The sequence below is a fragment of the Euleptes europaea genome, chromosome 4 (genome assembly GCF_029931775.1).
Source record: "Euleptes europaea isolate rEulEur1 chromosome 4, rEulEur1.hap1, whole genome shotgun sequence".
NCBI lineage: Eukaryota > Metazoa > Chordata > Lepidosauria > Squamata > Sphaerodactylidae > Euleptes > Euleptes europaea.
This window is the reverse complement of record NC_079315.1, coordinates 55,465,889-55,488,305: the sequence shown is the minus strand read 5'-3', so window position 1 is coordinate 55,488,305 and position 22,417 is coordinate 55,465,889. Positions and strand designations below refer to the sequence as shown.

Sequence of the window (22,417 nt, the reverse complement as noted above, 5' to 3'; positions counted from 1 at the left end):
TACATAACACACAAACTCTACAATCCTAGGACACTTTCCTGGGAGTAAGTCATACTGAATAAAAAGGGACTTACCTTTTGTAAGTAGACCTCTTTCAGATTGCTCCTAAAACCAATAAAATCAAAATTCAGCACAATAAACAAACACTCCATAACCAATAAAATTTTGTGCATTTTTTGCTTCGTTGATAATGTAACAGCCTCTTTCTTCCTTTGTTTTCTTTGAAGGTTTGCAAAATCCAGCCAAATCAAGACTATGTCCAGCAGCAAAATATTTTTTAAAGGCAGCAGGTTTCGATACAAGTGAGTATGTACTGATCTCAGTAACTGTATTGTCCATTAGTTAATTGGGACCAGTAAAAACTCAAACTCCCCTCCGAAATTCCACTAAGCACTGGTTGCCACCTCCCCTGGTAGTGGCACAGTGCAGTCCTGTGCAGTTACTCCAGTCTAATCCTATTGATTTCAACAATGTTAAACTGGAGTAACTGCATAGGAATGTGGCATTCTTACCTGTATCTAAGCAGAAGTCTTCAATAGTGTTGGAGAAAGAGATGAAGGGACACTACATTTGACAGGCAGTTAGGCAGAGGTTATTTTGTCACCGAATAGAGGTATGATTTATTTTGGAACTCCTACTCTCAGCTGTGATATTAACTGGGACTATTTCTTGAGGCCTAATTTAATTTTTAAAGATAGGGCATATTTTTATCTAATCTGATATCCTTTAAAATCAGATATTCATTGATTTATGTTTTTAGTTACTCCATTCAAATCAGACCTTCACCTTAAAATAGCCTGTGTATTAAATATTGTGTTTTGTTACAGTGGAAAAGTTGCCAAAGAGGTTGTTGAAGCAAGTTCTAAAATCCAGAGGGAGCCCCCTGAAGTTCACAGGTACCTTTGGGTTCCAATAATATCTGCATAATCTGTTCTTAATAGAGAGATTTCAGGATATTTGCAAGGTAATCTATGCAGAGTTACTCCAGTCTAAGCCCATTTGCCTGACCTGGATAGCCCAGGCTAGCCTAAATCTCATCAGATCTCGGAAGCTAAGCAGAGTTGGCCTTGGTAAGTATTTGAATGGGAGACCATCAAGAAATTCCTGCATCGCAGAGGGAAGCAATGGCAAACCACCTCTGAACATCTCTTGCCTTGAAAACCCCGCAGCTGCGATTTGATGGCAAAAAAAGCCTGTTCATTTCAGTGAGTTTAGAATAGAGAAACTACACTATTGGCTGCCTAAATTGGCCATTAATGGTGCAATCCTCAGCACTCTTCAAAGTCAGTGGTTTTATCAGGGTGTAACTCTGTTTAAGATTGCACTGTAATTATTAGTCTGTTCCAGTGCCAGCACTGTTATTCTTGCCTGTATTTTCTAGACAAGAGAACTGAAGTAATATTACCATTATAAGACATATAAGACATTACAAACTGTGTATTTGTCCCTTGAAAGCTGGTTAATAATCTTGATCCTTAATATGTATGATGATCATCTGTTATCTATCAAAAAATCCATTATATATCAACTGTTGAGTTTCTTTTCCTCCCTGCCAGAGAGCCTCTGATTTGGAAAGATAGTTAAGTAAGTAGTAAGTAATATAATTTATTGCCTGTGACCAAAGGCCATTATAATCTTTAAATTAAAATACAGAAAATACAAAGTTAACTAGAGAACAACAGTAAAAACAGATTGGATGACAATTAGGAAGGAGGAAAAAAGATAGCCTGGCCCTAAATCAGGCTGCAACAAATTAGGCCATACAATTTGGGCTGGCCCTTATGACCCTGTATAGAGTAATCATACATTCAGTTGTTAGTTAAGCTGCTCCAGTTTGGCGAGGTGTAGAGCCCATTCCTGAAGAGGAGGGGCGAAGCTCCTTAGGAGCAAGCGTGACCCCGCGCTGGTGTAGGTGCCATCTTATCATGGAATAAGGTGGCACCTCCACTGGTGCAGTGGGCAAACATGCTGGTGTCCAGATACCGCCGGCCCCTGCCACCAGTGCAGCCAGGCCGGCTGGGCTTTCCCCAGAAGGGAAAGCCCACACCAGCATAGATGGGCATTCCCGGGGCGTTTGTGGTGGTGGAGCTGCCTTTAGGCAGGTTCCACAGTCCTTTTAGCGTGGGAACACCCCCTTGAGTGGTGGTGGCACTGCTTGTTATGGGGAATTTCCCCCTTTAAAATTTTTAAATGTTTAAAAAAAGGGGGGGTTGCCTCCGTGGCGGCTGGGAAGCCTTGGACGACTCGGTGCAGCTGCGCTGTTCCCGACTACTGCAGATCTGCCCCACCTTCAGGATTGACGAGTATATATAATAGGGAGTATAGGTACCAAGCATACTAAAGGTATAAAAATAGAAAATAGTACCTATAATATATGCGTATATAATCATAAATAGCAATAATTGTATAGGTTTCTAATATAAATCTAATTTTTACTAGAATACATTGTTGAAAAATACTGTTGATTGTCATAATTTCCAATCTCCATCATAGTTTGTAAATGTACATACATAGTATTTCTTTAAGTCAATTATCCAACTTTTTTGTTAATTACTCAGAAAGATGTAAAATACAGAGTAAAGTCCAATATCACATAAGTTCAACATGAAATGTTTTCTTCAACTGTTGGAAATTTCTGTACAAGTTGAAATATTATCAGGTAGTTAATTCATCAAGGAAAATTCAGAAGACAAGTTCCCAGGCTGTACTTGTTTAGTTGGATTACTTCATCAGTAAATACCATCAATTCTTAATAAAAATACATTTATTTTAAAGTAATTTTAATCTATAAGTATTTAAAAAGCATTTTTTATAAATGGAATGGTGCGAAAGTATACAGATTTTTGATAAAAGGTTTTTACCTTACTTAAAATATTTTTTATGTTAACTGTTCTGTAATTTTTTCATAAACATTGCTATCAGTGAAAAAATGGTCCTAGTTAGAATGTCATTAAGCAAAAAATATCAATAGGTTAAATAGTTAGCTATAATACCTGAGGTTATATTAGCGTCTATGGTGTCTCTCATGCAGTATCAACCTTCTTAGCATGCTAGTTACTAATTCCCCATCTGAGTTATTTAAGTTTCATGGTTTCTATCAGGTTCAGGTGGGATTATTTAACATAATGGGCAGCTCATTCCTGAACTTCATGGTGGCTGGGGATGGCGTAGCTGAGGCGCCACTGCGGCACCTCCAAAGAGTTCCCCGGTCGCCAAAAGGCTAAAAGAAGCCTTTTTAAATTTAAAAATTCGAAAATGGGGTATTTCCCTCCATAGAGAACAGTAAGACTGTGCCAGGAAATACCTGGCACAGCAACGCTGTTTCTGAGAGGGGCTTTCCTGGGCTGGAAGAAGTTAGGAGGCAGCCTACCAGCAGCCCCGCCCCCGGAATGCCTCAGGAACGCCTCCCAGGTTACTGGCATGAGCACTTGCACTGGCAGGATGCCAGCAAGAGGCCGAGCTGGCGTCCATGAGTCAGTCCTGGGGCGTCGCTGCAAGTGGCACTACGCTGGCGTCCATGCCACTTTGCACGGTGCAAGTGGCATGGACACTGGCATAGGGAGCTTGTCGCCCCCTAAGTCCATTTGGCCCCCAGGCTCAGGAATGAGCTCTAAGCTTACATGCTTCTTGTTCGCTAAAACCATCAAGTAGTTAATTCATCAGGTAAAGTTCAGATGGGTCAAAATGCTGTGTTTTCTTACAGAATAAAGCCTAATATTACATAGGTTCAACAGAAATACTCTCCTCAACTGTTTGAAATTTCTCTGCAGTTAAATAGTTAACTATAATAGCTAAATTTATATTAGTTTCTATGGCGGCTCTCATACAGTACCAGCCTTCCTAGCATGCTAATTACTTATTCCATGTTTAAGTTTTAAAGTTTGTTGGTTTCTATTAGGTTCAAGTGGGATTGTGTGAATAAAGACATTTTCTAAAGTAATCAGGCAGTCAACTCATCCAGTATAGCCCAGAAGGGTCAAAGTGCTACGCTCTCTCATAACAGCAGTCTACTTATAATATGGATATAAATCTTCAAATTCTCCATTTCATCTAGTATCCATTTATCCGGAGTAGTTATTTCCTTTACTGTGACCTTGTTCTTGGAAGCCTTAAATCAAAAGAGTATTTATTTAAAATGGCAACCGATTTACTTAATAATTAATTTATAATAGGGATATTAATCCTCAAATTTTCTATTGTATCTAGTGTCTCTTTATCTAGTCATTTCTTCTACTGTGGTTCCTATAATTAATAGCCTTAAATTAAAAAAAACACATGTATTTAAAATAGCAGCCCATTTTTTTCAAATGACTTCCTGTGGGTTTACATCAGCTAGAAGAAAAATGATTGTCTCTGCTGCAGTACCCAGGTCAAGGCTAGGCTAAGATTGCCACAAGGCTGGCTAAGATTGCCACAAAAAAATTAGGTTTGGGCTCCTGATAGAAAGGGCAGGAGAAAACATAGTGAGGATGTTTCCTCCACTTCTGGGGCTGCACCTAGTTAATTAGGTTAGGGCAGTTCAGTTGTTTGGAAAAGGAAAGGCAGTAAGGTTGCTCATTGACCAGCATAGCAGCCTTAGCTTTGTGTTGGCCCCAAGGTAGTAAAAAAAAAAATCAAGACCTACAAAATTGTGACTATAGAAAATTCTGCTTTTGGTTTTACCACTGGGAGTCACAGCACAAGCTGGGCTGATCAGAAAACACAGCAATTTCCTCACATTTTTATTTCCTTGCTTTTTATCTTTCGTAATTTCCTTATGTAGCATTTCCCGTTAATTCTGTATGGTTATCCTTGTTAGTCTGTTGCAGTCTAAATAAAAGACTTTAAGGCATGTTAGAGACTAACACATTTTGTTGTGGAGTAGCTTTTCAGCCCATTCCTCACCTTTTGGTGGCCGGGGATGGCATGGCTGAAAAGCCTCCAGACCCGTTTCCCAACCACCAAAAGGCTTTTAAAAGCCTTTCACCAGTTTTTTAAATTTAAATTGGGGCATTTTGCCCCATAGAGAACAGCGAGGCTGTGCCTGGAAAAAAGCAGGCGCAGCATCGCCGTTCTCCCCGCTGGTGTGCCGGGCTGAAAGGGGGCAGGAAGCTGCCTACTGGCAGCTCCGCCCCCCAGCACGCCCTGGGAATGCCCCCCCAGGGTGCTGGTGTGGGCGTTTGTGCTGGTGGGACACCAGTGGAAGGACCAGCCGGTGTCCCTGGGTGGTGCTGCCACGGCAACGCTAGGAGGACTGCATCCGGGCCTCCCTGCTGGCGTTAGGCCCATCCTGGATGATGTAAATAATGCCAGCGCTGGCGCAGGGGGCCCAAAAGCCAGCGTAGCCCTTTCCTGGCCTCCAAAGGACCTTCGTCCTTGGAGGTCAGGAATGGGCTGATAGTGAGCCAAAAGGTCCTCATCAGAGCTCCCTTTTATTTGGTGGTGGACCCTGGCTCACAAAAGCTTTGTATAAATAAGTATTCTGAAGAACTTAAGAGTAACTAGTGTGTTTTCTGCTATATTTCTTTCAACAGGGCAGTTGCATTTTGTTTGCAAGTATGTTTGGTGAAGAACTTTTCTTTTCCTCTTCTTTTTCTCAGAACCAGTATAATGCAGAGTCGCAGTTCTCACTCCTTGAACAAACAGCTCATCATTAATATGGAGCCCCTGCAACCTCTCCTTCCTTCCCCTGATGACCAGGAAGAAATTCCATCTGATGAAGGCAAGTCTAAGCCTCACACACAAAACAAGCAAACATAACCAATCAGATACAGTGCAGAGACATTTTAGGGAAATGTACAGCAACCTCAAACATGACTGGTATGGCGTTTAACAGCCAAATGTAACTTTCTTTAAACATAGTTGTAAGCATACTGGGGCCTGATTCCAATGTAGTCTGTGGTGCAAACCATGTCTATTTAGGTCACTACATTCTCTAGCTCTCGAGTAGTTTTTCATGCAGAAATATAAAGCAACTCAGAAAGAGGCAGAGATTTCATTTCATTGTTTTGTAGGCTCAAAACACTTGAAGAGGGATAATTTATTATTAATAATTAATCCCACATATTCTGCCTTGCTTTCATCATGGAATTTAAGGCAGTTTACAAAGAACTCCCAAGAGGTTTCCCACTCCAGATGGTCACCAGACCTTTTTAGCTTTTCAGCAGTGTTTTTTAAATAGTGCCCTCCACTATACCCTGTGATAAAGATGCCAGAGATTGTGATAAAGAGAGAGGTAGCTGAGAAAGTGTGAAAGAAATATAAAGATAGCAGTATATGCATGTAGGCTGCTGGGGATTAAGATGTATAAATGTAGTGGTTTGATACACCATGTGAGGAACCTGAATTTGAATTGTCATGTATTTCCTGTGGAGGGAAATGAACCCAATTTTGGCTAAAAAGTACGGTTAAAATAGAAAATAGATAAAATAAAGATGGTGGTTGGGGCAATGGTGCTCATTCTTTTTTTCTAACCAAGCTAATCTGGCAATGTGCCCACTTAACTATGTTCCCATTGGTCTGTTATCCCTGGCCCAGAGCCAAACATTTCCCTTTCTACATAAAACAGTCCCAGGGGAGATCTTACTCTAAAGGCATGTAATTGAATGTCTCTCTTTCCCCTTCTCCCTACCTGGTTCTCCCTTTTTGCATGACTGCAGACAGCTGAGCAAAGGTTTTCTACTGTGTTCCTCTACGGCATGTTGTTGGTATTATTTCTGTCTTGAAGAGCTCCTTGGCTATTGTCTCTTGCTGGTTCCTTAGAGTGGAACTGGGTTCCTTCCCTCGACCTGGCAAAGCCTCTATCTTCTTTAGTTAACTGGTTGACATGCTTCCGCTACTGGATCCTTGCTCTTACTAGTGCTGCTCCTTTTATACTCTGGCAGGGGAAGACCCTGTCATCAGCTCCCACCTGCTCCAGCATGATCCCATCCCTGTGTTTCTTCCTGGAAGTCTTGCAGCTTGGGAATCTGGCTGTTTCTCCATGCCACGTGATTCTCCCTCCCATGTTCGTGCCCCCAGGTGTCTTGGTGAGTGGTGGGGTGGGGTGGCCTGGGTATGGGGTGGCTAGTGGTGGGCTTTTTACACATATATTGAAATGGTGGTGGTATGTATAGCTAATTTGAGTATGTGATGGAGGAAGACCAAGAAGGCTGGCAGAAGTTTGAAAGGGATTTGCTTCATAGGAGCATAGCCATGATTCAAAGTTGGGATTGTGCTCAAAGTTTTCACTTATAGCCATCAGACTTTGTCCTAAAGACTCTCTTCTGGATGCTGTATTGCCAAACTTCGTTGAGTTTGCTCATTATCCCTGTGGGAATAAGATGAATACCTTGTTGCTGGCATACCTATGTATACTCCATTTGATGATCAAACAATAATCCTTTTTTGTTCAGTTGTGCTCAGTTTACTTAATGTACTTATATGTACTTGTGTAGACTGTCTTGAGTTAATAAGCAGTAGATTTTTCCTTAGTCATTAGATTCATGCAGGGAGTGATGCTTTTGAAGTCTCCAGCTGAGAGGATTTCATGAGTCATGAACTATTAATATAGTTCTGATGAAGCTGCTGGAATCACCTAGGATTTGTGTGATCTCATGTTTCTTATAAGGTTGTTTTGCTGATGGCAGGGACTTGTAGAGGCAATATATTTCAGCAGCAATTTCCTTCTTAGCTCTATGGTAACCTTAATCAACTCCTGCAGCAATTGTGTGATAACTGTACAAGCATTGACAGGGAAGGGGACTTCTGCTGCAAATAAAATGAGGCAAATAAACAAGTTCTTGAAATATATTGGTGCAGCTTTATGGTGGTATAGCCTTGCTGTGACATTCTCAAAAGTAGAGCTTTCATTATGGAGGGCTCCAGACATACATATGTTTTTAGCAAAGATGGCATTTTTATTGTGATGAAACCACATTCCTCTTGTAACAAACTAGCATAGGTGTGACAATATTCATAGTAGCTAAATGGAATCTCCATATTCAGAGACACTATACCAGGTTTAGGAAAGGAATACAAGTTCCTGGGAACAAACACAATAGATTGTGTTAACTGATTTCACCAAACTTCCCTTTGGCTGTAGTACACATGTGTCAGTCCCAATTAATATAATTCTAAGAGAAAGGCTTTCCCCAAATTTGGGTGCATTTCCCAATGTTTTAGAAAATTGTCAGCAGTATTTGGTTAAAGACAGAATTATTTTAATACATTTTCTGGGAAACAGTCTCATCCACTGTTCCCGTGAATGAAAAGGCACACATGCTTTGCTCCTCCTAGGGTTACTAACTCTGCTTTAGGAACTTCCTGGAAATCTGGGGGTAGAGTCTGGGAAGGGTGGAGCTCAGCAGGAAGAGTCCACCCTCCAAAGCAGCCATTTTCTCTTGGGGAACTGTTCTCTGTAGACTGGAGATAAGTTATAATTCTGGGAGAACACCAGACCCCACCTAGAGGTTAGAAACCCTGGCTCCTCCCCTTCCTCGTGCACAACTCAATTTACTCCAACTACTAGGGAAGTATGAATGTGAGTGAACCACTTCTGCTGGTATTTTGGATTCTAAACCTTGATTAAACTCTGGTTTATAATACCAGTCAGTGGAGGAAAAGGTAATTCCAGTTATTCTGCACTTTTGCATTCATGAATCATGGGTAACTAGAGTTAGTGTTTCACAACAATTCTTGGAGGGAGAAGAGATGTGGGAGGAGCAAGGCATGTTGTAGTTTTCTGTCTTTTTGTCGTTATTTGGAGTGAAACAGTTAGGCCTGGCAGGGTTGGGAGTTCACTTGCTGGAAATATATTTTTGATATTATACTGCTGTAGTAATTTTCAGCAGTTGGAATAAATGTGTCATCTATTTCCCCCCTTTTTTCTCTGTTGCTGACAGTTCATTTCACTGGTATGTGTGTGGCTGACTCAGCTGTATGGTTGCAGGCTGTTTTGCAGCACAATCTCTTCTTCAATCCTTAGTACATTTTTTTTCCTAGTAACTTGATCCGATTTATTTTCTGCAGACTGTACTAGTTGACCTTGAACGTAATTCACTAACCTTCTAGAGCCGCTTGCTTACCTCGGAAGGGTTGTCTGTGAATCAGGGAACACGTTAATGACTGAGAGGCCCTTACGATTTTGCGCATATATAAATAGAACATCATTTCCACTTTTTGGCAGTCAGTCACTTGCTTTTTATATCTTAGAAACTGCTCCAAGGGGTGTGTTTGGCATCAACAGAATCACATAGAGATTTTATGTCTGAAAAGTGGGCAATATTGGCCAAAGCAGGAAAGGGCTGATCGTTCTGCCTGTCTCTCTTTTCTAGAAAGAGATTGCTTATGGAGACTGCAACAAAAGACACAGAGGCCAATTTTGTCCAGAGTCCCACCAGTCAGAAATGAAATCAACACAACTACATGCATGGGCCATTCATATGGACCACTCCAAGATCTCCCTGTGCTTCCTGTATGCATATTATTTATAAGTCTGCAGAGATATTTAGATAAAATATATGAATGAGAGAGATTTTTCCCAACCTTGTATTGGAATGTATTATGCACAGTAAGCATACACATATCATGCCAGTGCGCAGTAAACATACACATACCACAGTAAGCATACACATACCATGCCAATTTTTGAAGTTGGCATGCGTTTTATTGACTGGTGTCAGCAAAATAACAATTACTCTTGGATACTGCCACTTCCCTCAGTGTATGGTAGGTTCTTAAAAGCTCTGTAGTAAGTTTGAATCAAACACTGTCCATTTGTCATAGTTCCTCTGTAAGCAAACCCAAATTGCCCTATGGTGAGCTTCCTATTTTGCGCTGAAGGAACACCCAAGAAAGCAGCAGAGCACAGCCCTTTCATGCTGGCTTAGAGATGATAGAGACCAGAGTGTAAGAGTTGGAAGGAACATTGATGGCCATCTAGTCCAACTTCCTGCTCAGTGTAGGAATATGCAATTACATCACCCCAGCAGTTGGTCATTCTGCTTAAAGACCGCCAGTGAAGGAAAGTCCACGCACTCCGGAGTGTGTTCCATGGCTGAAAAACACTTACAGTTAGCATGTTTCTCCTAATGTTTACTTGAAATTGACTTCTTTATAATTTCCATCCATTAATTCTAGTCCTGTAAGAAAGAATGTATCTACTCCATCTTCTGTGTTCCAGCAATCCCATTAGTCTTCTCTTTCCTAGGATAAGCGCGCCCAGCTTTCAATCTTTCCTCATAGGGCTTAGTTTCTGAACCATTCACTTCCTTCTGGATATGCTGTAGTTTGTCGACATCCTCCTTAAAAGATGATCCTTAGAACTGGATGCATTACTCCAGGTGAGGCTTGGTGAGCCAACTACAATGGCAACTAGGAACAGGGGCTGCCAGTACCACTTTCCCATTCTTCTCTCTTTAGGCAGTAGTTGCAACAAGAGTGATGGCTGGGATTTGGTTGCTTTTTGGCACTTGCACTTTTGTTCCTCCCTCTACTGTGTTTCAGAAGAAAGAAGAGTAACTGCCCACAACATGTATCCTATGGGGAGCCCAGAGGAAGAGAGGACAGCATTTGTAGCATCTGCTGAACAGCAGCAAATTTCAGGGGTCAGAAGTGGACCCACCTGGGGCCTCAGCAGCTGCCCAATGATACCAGCTCCTGATACCTTCCTGGCTGGAAGGATTGCTTATCCTGTCAGTTGCATAGATAAAATGCAGGCTTTTAGCTTTTTCCTTGCTGATTTGTTATATCTTACTTTTGAAAACTAAACGTTATCTACAGCTTGTTTACGGCACGTCGTAGGGGTGTGCACCACTTTCCCCCCAGTATTTTTTGGGTTTGGGTTTATCAAACCTAGAAATTTCCAAAACCCAATAAATAATAAACCAGAACCTGAAGAATACTGAAAAACCCAAGATCTTTCAGATCTGTGCTGCCCCCTTTCTCTGGGGTCCGGAGAAGGCTGGTAGTGCAGATCTGAAAGAAATCCATGCTGCCCCCTTCTCCGGAGTCCCGAGAAGGGGGCAGCGGATATCTGAAAGAAACCCATGCCTTCCCCTTTTCCAGAGTCCAGAGAAGCAAGGCAGCATGGATTTCTTTCAGATCTGCCCTGCTGGCCTTCTCCAAATGGCGGGGTGGATCTGAAAGAAATCAGTGGTGGGGCCAAAGCGGCCCAAATAATGCTGAAAAAATCAGCTTTTTTGGCTCTCTTTATTGCTGCCTTTTACTTTTTCAGTAGAAATACTGAAAAGGTATTTTTCAGGTTTTAAAAAAAATTGGGATTTTGATATGCACACCCATAGCACTTCGGGCAAGTATACCTGTGCACCAGATAATCTTACAGAATATAACAATGGTTTATGACTCCCATGTGGGAAATTGCAGGTGTCTAAAGGATTGCTTCCACCAAACATCAATTAAATGTGTATTTACAAAATTAAAGAGCAGCCTCCTAAAAGAGGGGCTGTAATATTTTATTTTTACTTAAATATTTTGCACTTGTAAACTTTTGCATTGTATTTTATTATTTGCCATGTTAGTGAAGTAAACATGTTAAGATATAGATTAGTGTGTACTTTGCAGCTGTTCATTAGCAGCTGCTAAGGAAATGAATGGTATTTGAAGTTAATTGTATTGTGTGTTATGAGGCAGTTGGACAGGTTTAAAAATAACTTCCTAGTCTATGCTCTGGTTGGATATTTCTCTTGGCCATGTTAGAAGCCTGTTATTTGATTCATTCAACACAGTGGAAACTTAGCAAAGGTCACAGACAGCATGGGTGACTAGTTCATAAGACTGCAGTAGAAAATACAGATAGTCAATATGGTGAAATGCCTGGTAAAAATCCAAACCAGGAAGAGTATTCATCTCCGGATGATTAACCATTGTAGTAAAGATGTGTGCATTCGTTTGTTAAGACATGGGTCTAGGATCACGGCTACAAGTGCCGGTAAGTTGAAGCTGATTTTTTGCTTAGTTGTTTATACCATTTTCTGTGTAGAAAAGTTTTTCTTTTCTTCTTCTTTTCTTAGTCATGCAAATACTGTACAGTTTTAGGAGAGAAAATTATTATATTGATACCTGAACAGTGTTTGTTCCCAAAATATGACACAAAAATATGAGAAATTAGAAGTAGAGCTGGGGTAGAAAGATGATAAAAGCAAAAGATCAACTGAAGGAAACATTTCTAAATTAAGAAGATTGAACAGTAAATTCAATTGTTATTTCTTCTGACTTTCTGAGTTAACAAAGAAGAAAAGAGATTTTTCATTCATAGTTTGAACAAGATATATCTGAAATAATGCATGTGAATGTGTGCCTAATCCAGAGTATTTAAAATCTCTGCAACAATGGCTGCAATCCTAGAACACATTCCATTGAATACATGTGACTTACTTTGGAGTAGACATTCTTATGATTGCTGCTTATACTACCACATGCACAAAACATTTTGAAAAGTTTCAGAAGAACAAGATTTCAGAATATGCTATTTCATTACATTTGATGTTCAGTGTGAAGAGAGTAGGGTACAGACAAGTATGGAGAAACAAATATTAATTTTATGTTACAACTGGAACTTTCATAGAAAGTTTCATTTAGCCATGTCTGTCTCCAGATTGCACAGAAGTGAAAAGATAACAGTAATTCTTGAGCAAAAGAATGATCAGCACCATTAAAGACTATAAAATGAATATAAGTCTATGTAACGCACAGGCTCATATTTTCGGGTAGGGTAATCTTAAGATCACTATGGCATTTCGGTTGAAACAAGTTTGTAATATTAGTTGAACTATTGATTATGTCAAACTGTTTGCCAAGCTAAGAAACCAAACAATTTCTGATATTAATTTATTTTTCAGGAAAATGTCCTTGAGTCAAAATTACACTGATGATGATTTGTTGCATCACAAAATTCTCTAAAATTGTTTGGAAGAGATCTGGTGTGTAAGTGGAGCTATACGCTACTGCACTCCCCTAGAAGCCTGATTTTCAAGTGTATGGTCCTAGCTGCACATATTGCAAGTGAGATGGGAGCTTCTTTCCCATGGCAAGATATACATAGAATCATAGAATCAGAGTTGGAAGGGACCACCAGGGTCATCTAGTCCAACCCCCTGCATAATGCAGGAATTTCACAACTACCTATCCCACACACACCCAGTGACCCCTATTCCACGCCCAGAAGATGGCTAAGATGCCCTGCCTCTCATGAACTGCCCAAGGTCATAGAATCAGCATTGCTGACAGATGGCCATCTAGTCTGCTTAAAAACCTCCAGAGAAGGAGCACTTACCACTCCCGAGGAAGCCTGTTCCACTGAGGAACCGCTCTAACTGTTAGAAAATTCATCCTAATGTCTAGATGGAAACTCTTTTGATTTAATTTTAACCCATTGGTTCTGGTCCAACCTTCTGGGGCAACAGAAAACAACTCAGCACCATCCTCTATGTGACAGCCCTTCAAGTACTTAAAGATGGTTATCATGTCCTCTCTCAGTCTTCTCCTCTTCAGGCTAAACATACTCAGCTCCTTCAACCTTTCCTCATAGGACTTGTTCTCCAGACCCCTCACCATCTTTGTTGCCCTCCTCTGGACACGTTCCAGCTTGTCTACATCTTTCTGAAATTGTGGTGCCCAAAACTAAACACAATACTCTAGGTGAGCTCTAACCAGAGCAGAGTAAAGCGATACCATCATTTCACATGATCTGCACACTATACTTCTGTTGATACTGCCCAAGATCGTATTTGTCTTTTTAACTATCGCATCACACTGCTGACTCATGTTCAGTGTTTGGTCTACTAAGACCCCAAGATCCTTTTCACACACACTACTAAGACAAGTCTCCCCCATCCTATAATTATGCATTTGATTTTTCCTACCGAAATGCAGAACTTTACATTTATACATCACTATAGTTTATTAATACTAAAATGTTTTTGGGGTCAGTCACATTATTCTTTCCCACCCAATATTTCCTGGCTCAGAACACGCCCCATCCACATGGTTCCAACATTCACATGCTTGATGCAGTGATGTGGGATTATTGGGAATCCTCTTATATGCTGTTTATAGTATATGTGGACAAGGATCTGAGCTGGGATTGTCTAAAGAAATGCTAAAATCTGCCTGCAGAGACATCAGTGCTTGTCTGGCTGAACTGAACCTGGTAAATGTATGTTCCTTAACTGTGCCAAAAGCCAATGTATTGGTGGGAGTTCTAGGGGGGGGGTTGCACCACTCATTTGAGATGATTAAGGGTTTTATGGGGTCACTGAAGCAACTGTTATTATTTGTAGTAATTTTTCTTCCTTAGGGCCAAACTAGATGTGACTGCATCCACGGGTCTGACCCATGGACACCACTGCCATTTTAAAGCAATTTAACAATACTGTGAGGGCCCCCAGCAAAGCTGGCTGAGGAGCTCTTGTTTCCTTCCCCTGCACCTTTTCAAGTGCCAAAGCAGCCATGCAGGGAGGTGGTGGTGGTGCAGCTGTTTTAACATTTGGAAAAGGTGTGGAAGGAGGGAATAAGAGCACCTCAGGCCACCAAGCACTTTTAAATTGTTTTAAAATGGTCAACCAAAAAAAAAAAAGGGTTACACAGTAACAAATGTTAGGAACAGAATATTGTCGAAGGTTAGGAACAGAGTATCAACAACCAACTGTGTAATAGGCACAATGAAGTAAATTGCCAAACAGAGGATGATAAAATGTATTATTGTATCTTTAACAATGTAAATACATCAAAGGTATATTTCTCAAATCTTCAGGGCAAGTTACACGAATAACAGGTCTCCCATTATAGAGAAACTTACATAAACATACAGGGTTTTTTTTCTTCATGTGCATTGGGGGTAAATCAGACTTGGCCGGCAATCAGAATGAAATTTGTAAATATGCTTGGGTGTACGGGTGGTAATTTTTATTTATGCCTTTACAATAGAGTGATGTTTGTGAAACGATCTGTATGAGGAGAGACTTGATGAAGACACGTGAAACAAGAAGATAGCGCCTTCTGTTGTCTTTCCATTCAACTTTTAAAACTCTCATGTTTATCTTAACATTGTATCTCCTGGCTTCAGTTGTATTTGCCATAATGATTTGTATGTTTGTGTAGGTTTCTCCCTCATGTAACTTGCCCTGAAGATTCAAAAAATATACCTTTGATGTATTTACATCATTAAAGATATAATAATACATTTTCAGCCCATTCCTGACCTGGGAGGGCGAATGTTGTTAGGAGGCATGGAATAGCTGGGTTCGGGTATTGGGGTGCAGACACTAGCCTCCCAGTGCTGCCATGGCAGAGCAGCCCCAGGTCGCTGGCTTGGCCTCCCGCTGGCATCCTGACGGCGCACATCTGTTAGCCAAAATGCTTGGTTATGAATATTTATATGGGGAATTAGCGAATCAATAACCGGCAATGGGCATAACCCTGCAGGATCCAACCTGTGTCTACAGGAGTCCAAACCGTGATTCAGAGAATAAGCTGAAAGCATACGGGCAGCCTAAACTCCCAGACTGGACCTGGCAACCCGATATGCAGGCACACGACTACTGTTCCAGCCGTGCTCCCGCCCCAAACGCTACAGGACGGTCGCTGCGCACTCCGTTGAAACTGACACAGCCGCTCCTGCGAGCTCCGTGCAGCCAGCAGCTAGGAAACAGAAGCAAGGGCCACCTCCAGTGAACCTGAGAGACTCCACGTTCCTGTGCAGACTCTGTTCCAGCCGCAGCCATGTCGTGGAAAGCAGACAGTCATGTAGTCAGTGCCAACACCCCCCTTTCCCATTGCAACATCAGCAGCTTAATGGGCAATCAGCAGTGATCCTGATATCAGCGATGAGTCGTTCCTCCAGTTATGCAGCAGCGATCCCCGGACGTATGCAGAGAACACACCCATTGTTCCAAAATGTTAATCACTTCAGCAGAGAACTCCCGGTTGCTCCCGGGTTGCAAAAGCCATTGGAATAAGAATAGATTTCCAAATTCTCACTACCTCACCCCGGCAGCCGAAGATTAATCCTTTTGTCAGCTTTTGTCACCTGGGAACTTAGGAGGGGTAAACCCCCTCTCCCCGCCCCCAGAAAAACAGTGTATCTGGGGTGCCCCCAGCCCATTATGTCTTTCCTGGCACCTTTGCCATTACTCTGTCGGTTTGGGTTTTGCGCAGCCTGACCACGCTCCCTCCCGCCTTGCTGGCCAAGTCTACGGGAACCCCTTGCCCCCGCTTTTGCTATTGATTTCTTCTGTCTTAGTCTACGTGAACTTGGACAACACCTCTTCAAGGAAGGTAAATATCACCCCATCAACGATCCCTGCCACGTTGGCATCTGTGCTTGTACTCCTCTCTTTGAATTTCCTGGATTTCTCTGTATGTGTGTATGCAACACTGATTTGATTGAAAATTGGGACAAACTCTTTTAATTTGGAATCCATTGCTTCTGTCTTTATTTAAAGGTCACAGTTACCGGCTCTGGTAGACAAAGGTTGCGATACCGCTATAAAAATAAATATTGTAGTTTTGCCATCTTGCTTGCTAATCCCCCAAGTTAAAGGGCAATTTGGCTAACAAAGCGGAGTCAATGGTTTCAGTTTCAAGGATTTTACTTGTTACTCGTATGTACACAGACACTCAATGACATGTACACACCAACACAGAGAGCCTAGGAATTAAAGAGAGTAGTATAGAGACGTTTGCCAATGTGGCAGGCCCTCTGAAGACGGGTAATACTGCACCTGTTCCAGAAGCGGAGACGTCCGGGGTTCCGTGGGCTAAGATACTGGGAAAGCGGGGAGAGGAAGAGGGGTTCTCAGCACTTGACCAGTGAGGCGGGAGGGGAGCGTGGTCAGGCTGCGCAAAACCCAAACCAACAGAGTGACAGCAAGTATGCAAGGGGAAGACCTAAGGTAGCGTATGGACTAAAGGAGACCCCAGTTATACCTTTCCCTGGGGGCGGGGTGATTAGATTACCCCTTCGTGGTTCCCGTGTGAAACAAAAGGTGACAAAAATACTAATGGTCGGCTGCCGGGGTGGGGCAAAAAGGGCAATTGGGACAAACTATTCTACTCCAATTGAGTTGTGCAATTCCGGGAGGACCGGGAGTTGTTTGTAGATGGGATTAACGAGCTGGAACAAAGATGCGAACAGCTGGGTCCGGGGCGCGTCGCTTTGCATAGCCAGGGGAGCGATCCTCTGTTACTGCTATCTCGAAGTTTTCCGATGGGCCATCAATCATGCAGATGATGCGGGGAGAGAGGGGGTGTTGGCGATGATTATGTGCTTGACAGTTCCCTGCGAGATGTCTTCTGCTGGAACGGGTGCACAGGAAAATGGATTCCCTCTGGTTCACAGGAGGGGTTGACCTGGCCATGGTTCCTTGGCTGCCTGTTTCGCGGGACGGGATTGGAGCCCTGTCAGTGGCAGTTCGGGCTGGCCGTCATGTCTGGAAAGGTGGTGGCACGCATCTGTTGGGGTTGCCATGACCAGCCTGGGAGATTGGCAACCCGTTTGCTTACACATCCGTGTGCCATCTTCCCAGGGGGCGTTCTGGGGGCGTTCCAGGGGTGGAGCTGCCTTTGGGCAGCTTCCTAACCCCCCTTCAGGCTGGGAATGCCGCCTTTGCCCTTACTTGCATTTACACCATTTTTTGGGGTGGTGTAGCCCTGTGGAACGCTATGGAGCGGTTCCACGGGGCTTGCAAGTAAGAGCAGCTTCCTGACTTCAGTGGTGTGTGTGTGTGTGCTGAATCCTCCTTTAGAGGTGGTGCCGCTGTGCTGCTTCCAGCCACCAGTGCAGCCCTTCCCCTCAGAAATGGGCTGCCCATCATCCTCTGTTTGGTAATTTAATTCATTGTGTCCATTACACAGTTGGTTGTTGAAACTTTGCTTTACAATGGTGGCAGCCTCCAAATGTCCAACCTGTGGATGCTGTCACATTTACTTGGCCCTAAGAGTGAGTGCCTTGGAGGCCTTGAGAGACTCTGAGAAGCAAGGGCCTGCAAGCTACAGCCGGCTGCTTCTGAGAGACTATATCTAGCCCTTAAAGAAATTCCATCAAGTCTGTCAGTGACTCTGAAGGGTCAGAATTGGAGGGTAGGAGGTTTGTCACTCACCCAGATCCTCTTCCTCTTTGCATTCACTGACACCTTTCTAAAGCAGCAGGCAAGACTTCTCATTGACTGCCCTTATTAATCTGGCACTGGAGGTCTTGGTGGTCAGCCAGATTGTTGCCCCCTGGACTTGCACAAGGGTTCTGAGCCTTGCACTACTTTAGGCAGAGAAAGGCCTCCTACTTCCTTGGCAATGCCAGCTCCATGGCAGACCTTGCTACCATGGCCTGGGATGCTGAATGGGGGTGACTGGCTGCGGTGTTAGAGCTCCTTAGCATGGTGAGTGAGAGGGGGAGGTCTTTATTCCTGGATACTATTTAACTCAGCATTGCCTTGACAGGTTCATGGCAGTTGGACAGCTGGATTCTATAAAATACTTGGTTCTTGTTACAGCCCACGCCTGGACAGTGTTATAATGGTCTGGCCCATTTCTGCTAAAAGTTTGCTGAACTCTCTGTAAGGTGTTACTCTTTTCTAATATCTCTTTAATCACGCCCTGTACTATCAAGTAATCTTTGGAGATATATCACTTGGATGGTTCAACAGTGTGTCCTCCTGCCTTAGAAGAGGGTCATTATGTTATTCTAGATTATTGCTAGTTACTAGTGGAGACTAGTGACTACTACCCACTAATATCCTGTCTCACCACAAACAGACAGAACATCGATGCTTAGGAGCTATGGAGGTGGTGTGGTAGCGAAGCACATTGGACATGTATACTGAGGTGCCTACAGTGACAAAGTTGCATCGTGCTGCATTCACGTATAAAGAAGATGAGATTATTTCTTTAAAAACTAAAACTGATAAGGGAAGATTGTATTTTCATATCAAAGTGAGGGGAGGAAAATACAAATGTGATAATCCCCCCCTTTTTTGTGTTGCCTTAGATCGAATGCAGAAAGGTGGGAGGATTCTCACGGTCATGCTGCTTGCAATCCAGCAAGCATCAAACAAGCAAGGCTTCACTTAGAAAAAAATCTTTCGGAGTTCCAAGAAGCACCAGCACCAGGACCTTGCCACAAATACCCTTCCTGTTCTTGCAAGGGGGGAGTTATTCTAGCGTTCCTTCACTGGACTAGGCATAAAAAGGAAAAAAAATGGGGGAGAAATGAATGGTGGGAGGGGAATAGAGGGGAGATGATTGGTGGGGCAGAGACATAAAGAACATTTCAGGAAGTTTGTACGTTGGAGGATAGCTGGCGTGGAAATGGAGGAAAATTTACATCACTGTAAAAGTGGTTGTGGAAGAGACATATAATAAATGATGGGAAAATGTTTCCAACACTAAATGGAGGGAAAACGTGCAGACAGGTAAATACCAAGTAGCTTTTTGACGGCATGAAACATTGTAAACCATCTGGAAAGAGGGAGATGGCTAACGTTACCAAGATACAAGTGCGAGGGAAAGGGAGCTGGCCACAGGATTAGATAAACATTTCTCTCTTTACAAGAATTCCCCTCTCTACTCATACACCTCATAAAACATCACTGAAGTTAAGCCTGCTTAAAATGAAACTGGGGGCATTCCTAGACACCCTTTCAGAATCTCATTTTGATGAAGGTTCTGAGAGGGCATTGAGCTCACAGTCCCTTAGCCTTGGGTAATATTATATCTGCCCGTGTTTTAGAGTTTCACAAAGTGGTCAGTCTTTCTCTGGAAACACTCTTGCTACCATTGCTAAGGGGTACAAAAGACAGATGTTATTTTTCCAATAGGTGTAGCTATCAATCACTTCTTTATCCTGCCCTTCTTTAAGGAGGTCAGCATGGCATAAATTAGTTTCTCTCCTTTCCTGAGCTGGACTGGTCTAAGGTCACCCAGTGAGCTTTATGGCAGAGTAGGGATTTAAACCTGGCCACAGTCTCACGCTCTAACCAATATATTTCACTGATTGTTAGTGTGTTGGTAATAGTTATCAAATTAAATATGATACCATGCAGAAACGCCATAAATAAATCTCCATATTAATTTTTTAACGTAATTCCGGCATGGAAAACTGCCACCCTGCTCACTTTCCTTCATCAGCGATCATTTATATCTACCTCTTGACTCTATATAAAATAACTGCTAAATGTAATGCTACATGTTATCACACATTCCTCTGCAACATGTTAATGAGTATCCAATGCATAGTTACCAGTGACTTCAAAACCATGGGAAATTGTACCAGACAAGGTAATATCTGAACACTGTCTTGGGAAATGTGGACTTTTACCAGGATACAGCATACAGATCTTGCTTCAAACTAAGAAATGGTGCATATGAGTTACAGAAAAACAAAAAGTTCCTTTCAGTCAGGTAGATTATCAGATTATGAGCAGCTGTTTCTAGAAACTTTTTTGTGCTGTTATCCTCTGTAACATGATCTCTTTGAAATATTTGCTTAAGAATTTAAAGGCCTGTTTACTTTTGCAGGTATTCAGCTGCCGAAGGAGGAGGATGTTTCGATACCTATGTTATCCAACTCTCCTGCTAAGGAGGCAGAAGATAGTTCCTATCTTTCCATTGATGAAGAAGAGAAAATCAAAGAGGAACCTTTAACTATCTCTGAATTGGTGTACAACCCAAGCACCAGCTTGCTTCCCACGCCAGTCAATGATGAGGAGATTGACCTGCTTTTTCAAACCTCTCCTAGGGCAGAAAATGGGAAAGAAGATACAGATTCATTTGAGGAACTGGAGGCAGATGAAAATGCATTTTTGGTTGCAGAGGAAGAGGAGCTGAAAGAAGCTCGGAAAGCACTTAGGTGGAGCTATGACTTTTTGATGGGAAACATGAAGGTAAATGCTGTTGTGAAGAGTTTTTCCAGACTTCTTCTTGTTGGGCTTGGAATACTGCTAGTTGTCTTCCCTCTGCTACTTGTGCTTTTGGAGTCAGACGTCGATATCTCCTTTCTCCATGAAATCCGACAGACGCCAGAGTTTCAGCAGTTTCACATTGAATATTATTGTCCTCTCCGACAGTGGGTGGCCTGCAAAATAAACTTTGTCAGTCACTTGCTTGGCAGCTCTTAAGTGTTGAGAATATATGACATGATTAAGGGCTTTATTCAGAACTAGTGAATATCAGGCAGTACTAGGTGCTTGCTCGCAAACATCCTCAAGGCCATCAGCAAGTAGTTCTTCATTTTTGATCCATAGTGGACTTCAAAATTCTTAAGTTTTCTTTCCATAATCAGATAGCTGGCTTAGCTACACGGTGGCCTTTAAATAACCAAAAAGCTATTTGATTTTTACTGTCTGTTTTTGTCAATGACTTTGCAGAACTGCAATTTATCGTCTGTATCATTACAAGCCATGATATTCTAAATTAAAGTATTAGCAGCGGAGAGACGCTGATGCTTTTGAATATACTCCTTAGTGAAACAATCTACTAACCAATGCCTATACAAGCAACGTTGATTGCTGGGATTTTGTTTCTTGGTTTGATTTTTCATTTAAAAATATTTTTATGTGTTTACAAGATTTTGGTAAATTTTTAGCAAAGACAACTTCTGAAGATATTTAAGTACACATTGGTTTAAAAATGCACAAGGGTATGTCATGAATTTTTAAAAAGTTTTAGCAATTTTTTTAAATTCAAGAATGAAAATTCTGACAGATCTGCACATGATGATGAATGGCTGCAGAAAAAAGTAGGACGTTCACTTAAAGTGTAGGCAGGGTCTGAGGGATGGAGATGAAATTATACCAGGTATTGATAGACTGGGTTTCTGGGGGCTCAACTGAACATTCAGAAGCAATGTGAGCTTTCCAATATTTTGTTTGCCTTGTTATGCCGGCATAGGGGCCAGGGGAATTGGCAGACAGGAATGAATGCTCAACCCTTCCTTTGGCTACTGATTCTTCCCTTCAAATATCCCCCTGAGCTATTTCCCATCAGTCAAACTCCAAAAGTGAAGAAAACCTTGCTGGTTTATGGGGAAATGACCCGGGGAAAATTTTGAAGAGAAGTATCAGTTTGTTTCAAATCCCCCCCTCCCCACCTACCAATTCTTTCCTGTAAATGCCACCCTCAAACTCTGTGGCCATTTATTCACGGGTTGTATCCATGGTGATCACCCCCCCTACCACTTTGGGGCTTTATTTCCATTATACAAGTTTTTGGATGTCGCTTCGCTCTCTCCCTGCATTTTCCCCACGTTTCTGGATGGCACCAGAAACAGCATCCAGAAAACACGAGAGAGCGGAGTGACTTCTAATGGTCAGAAAAGATGAGCATAATAAAAACGAAGTCCCAAAGTAGACTCTCTCTCTTTGTGTGTGATCACTAGGGAAACAACCCGTGTATAAAAGGCCATAGAGACAGGCAAACAAATTGGGTTACTGTGTAGGTTAGCCCT

At 42.2% G+C, this 22,417-nt stretch overlaps 1 protein-coding gene across 1 annotated transcript in view; it reads left to right on the top strand.

Moving 5' to 3' along the window:
* FRMD3 (FERM domain containing 3) overlaps window positions 1–21,652 on the top strand; it is a 151,637-nt gene extending 129,985 nt beyond the window's left edge. The window contains exons 11-15 of the mRNA XM_056848723.1: window positions 228–302; window positions 828–896; window positions 5,580–5,701; window positions 6,864–7,007; window positions 20,491–21,652. Coding sequence (XP_056704701.1) covers window positions 228–302; window positions 828–896; window positions 5,580–5,701; window positions 6,864–7,007; window positions 20,491–21,089 — 1,009 coding nt within the window. The 3' untranslated portion in view covers window positions 21,090–21,652. The remainder of the gene's footprint in view (window positions 1–227; window positions 303–827; window positions 897–5,579; window positions 5,702–6,863; window positions 7,008–20,490) is intronic.
* Window positions 21,653–22,417: the final 765 nt, after the last annotated feature.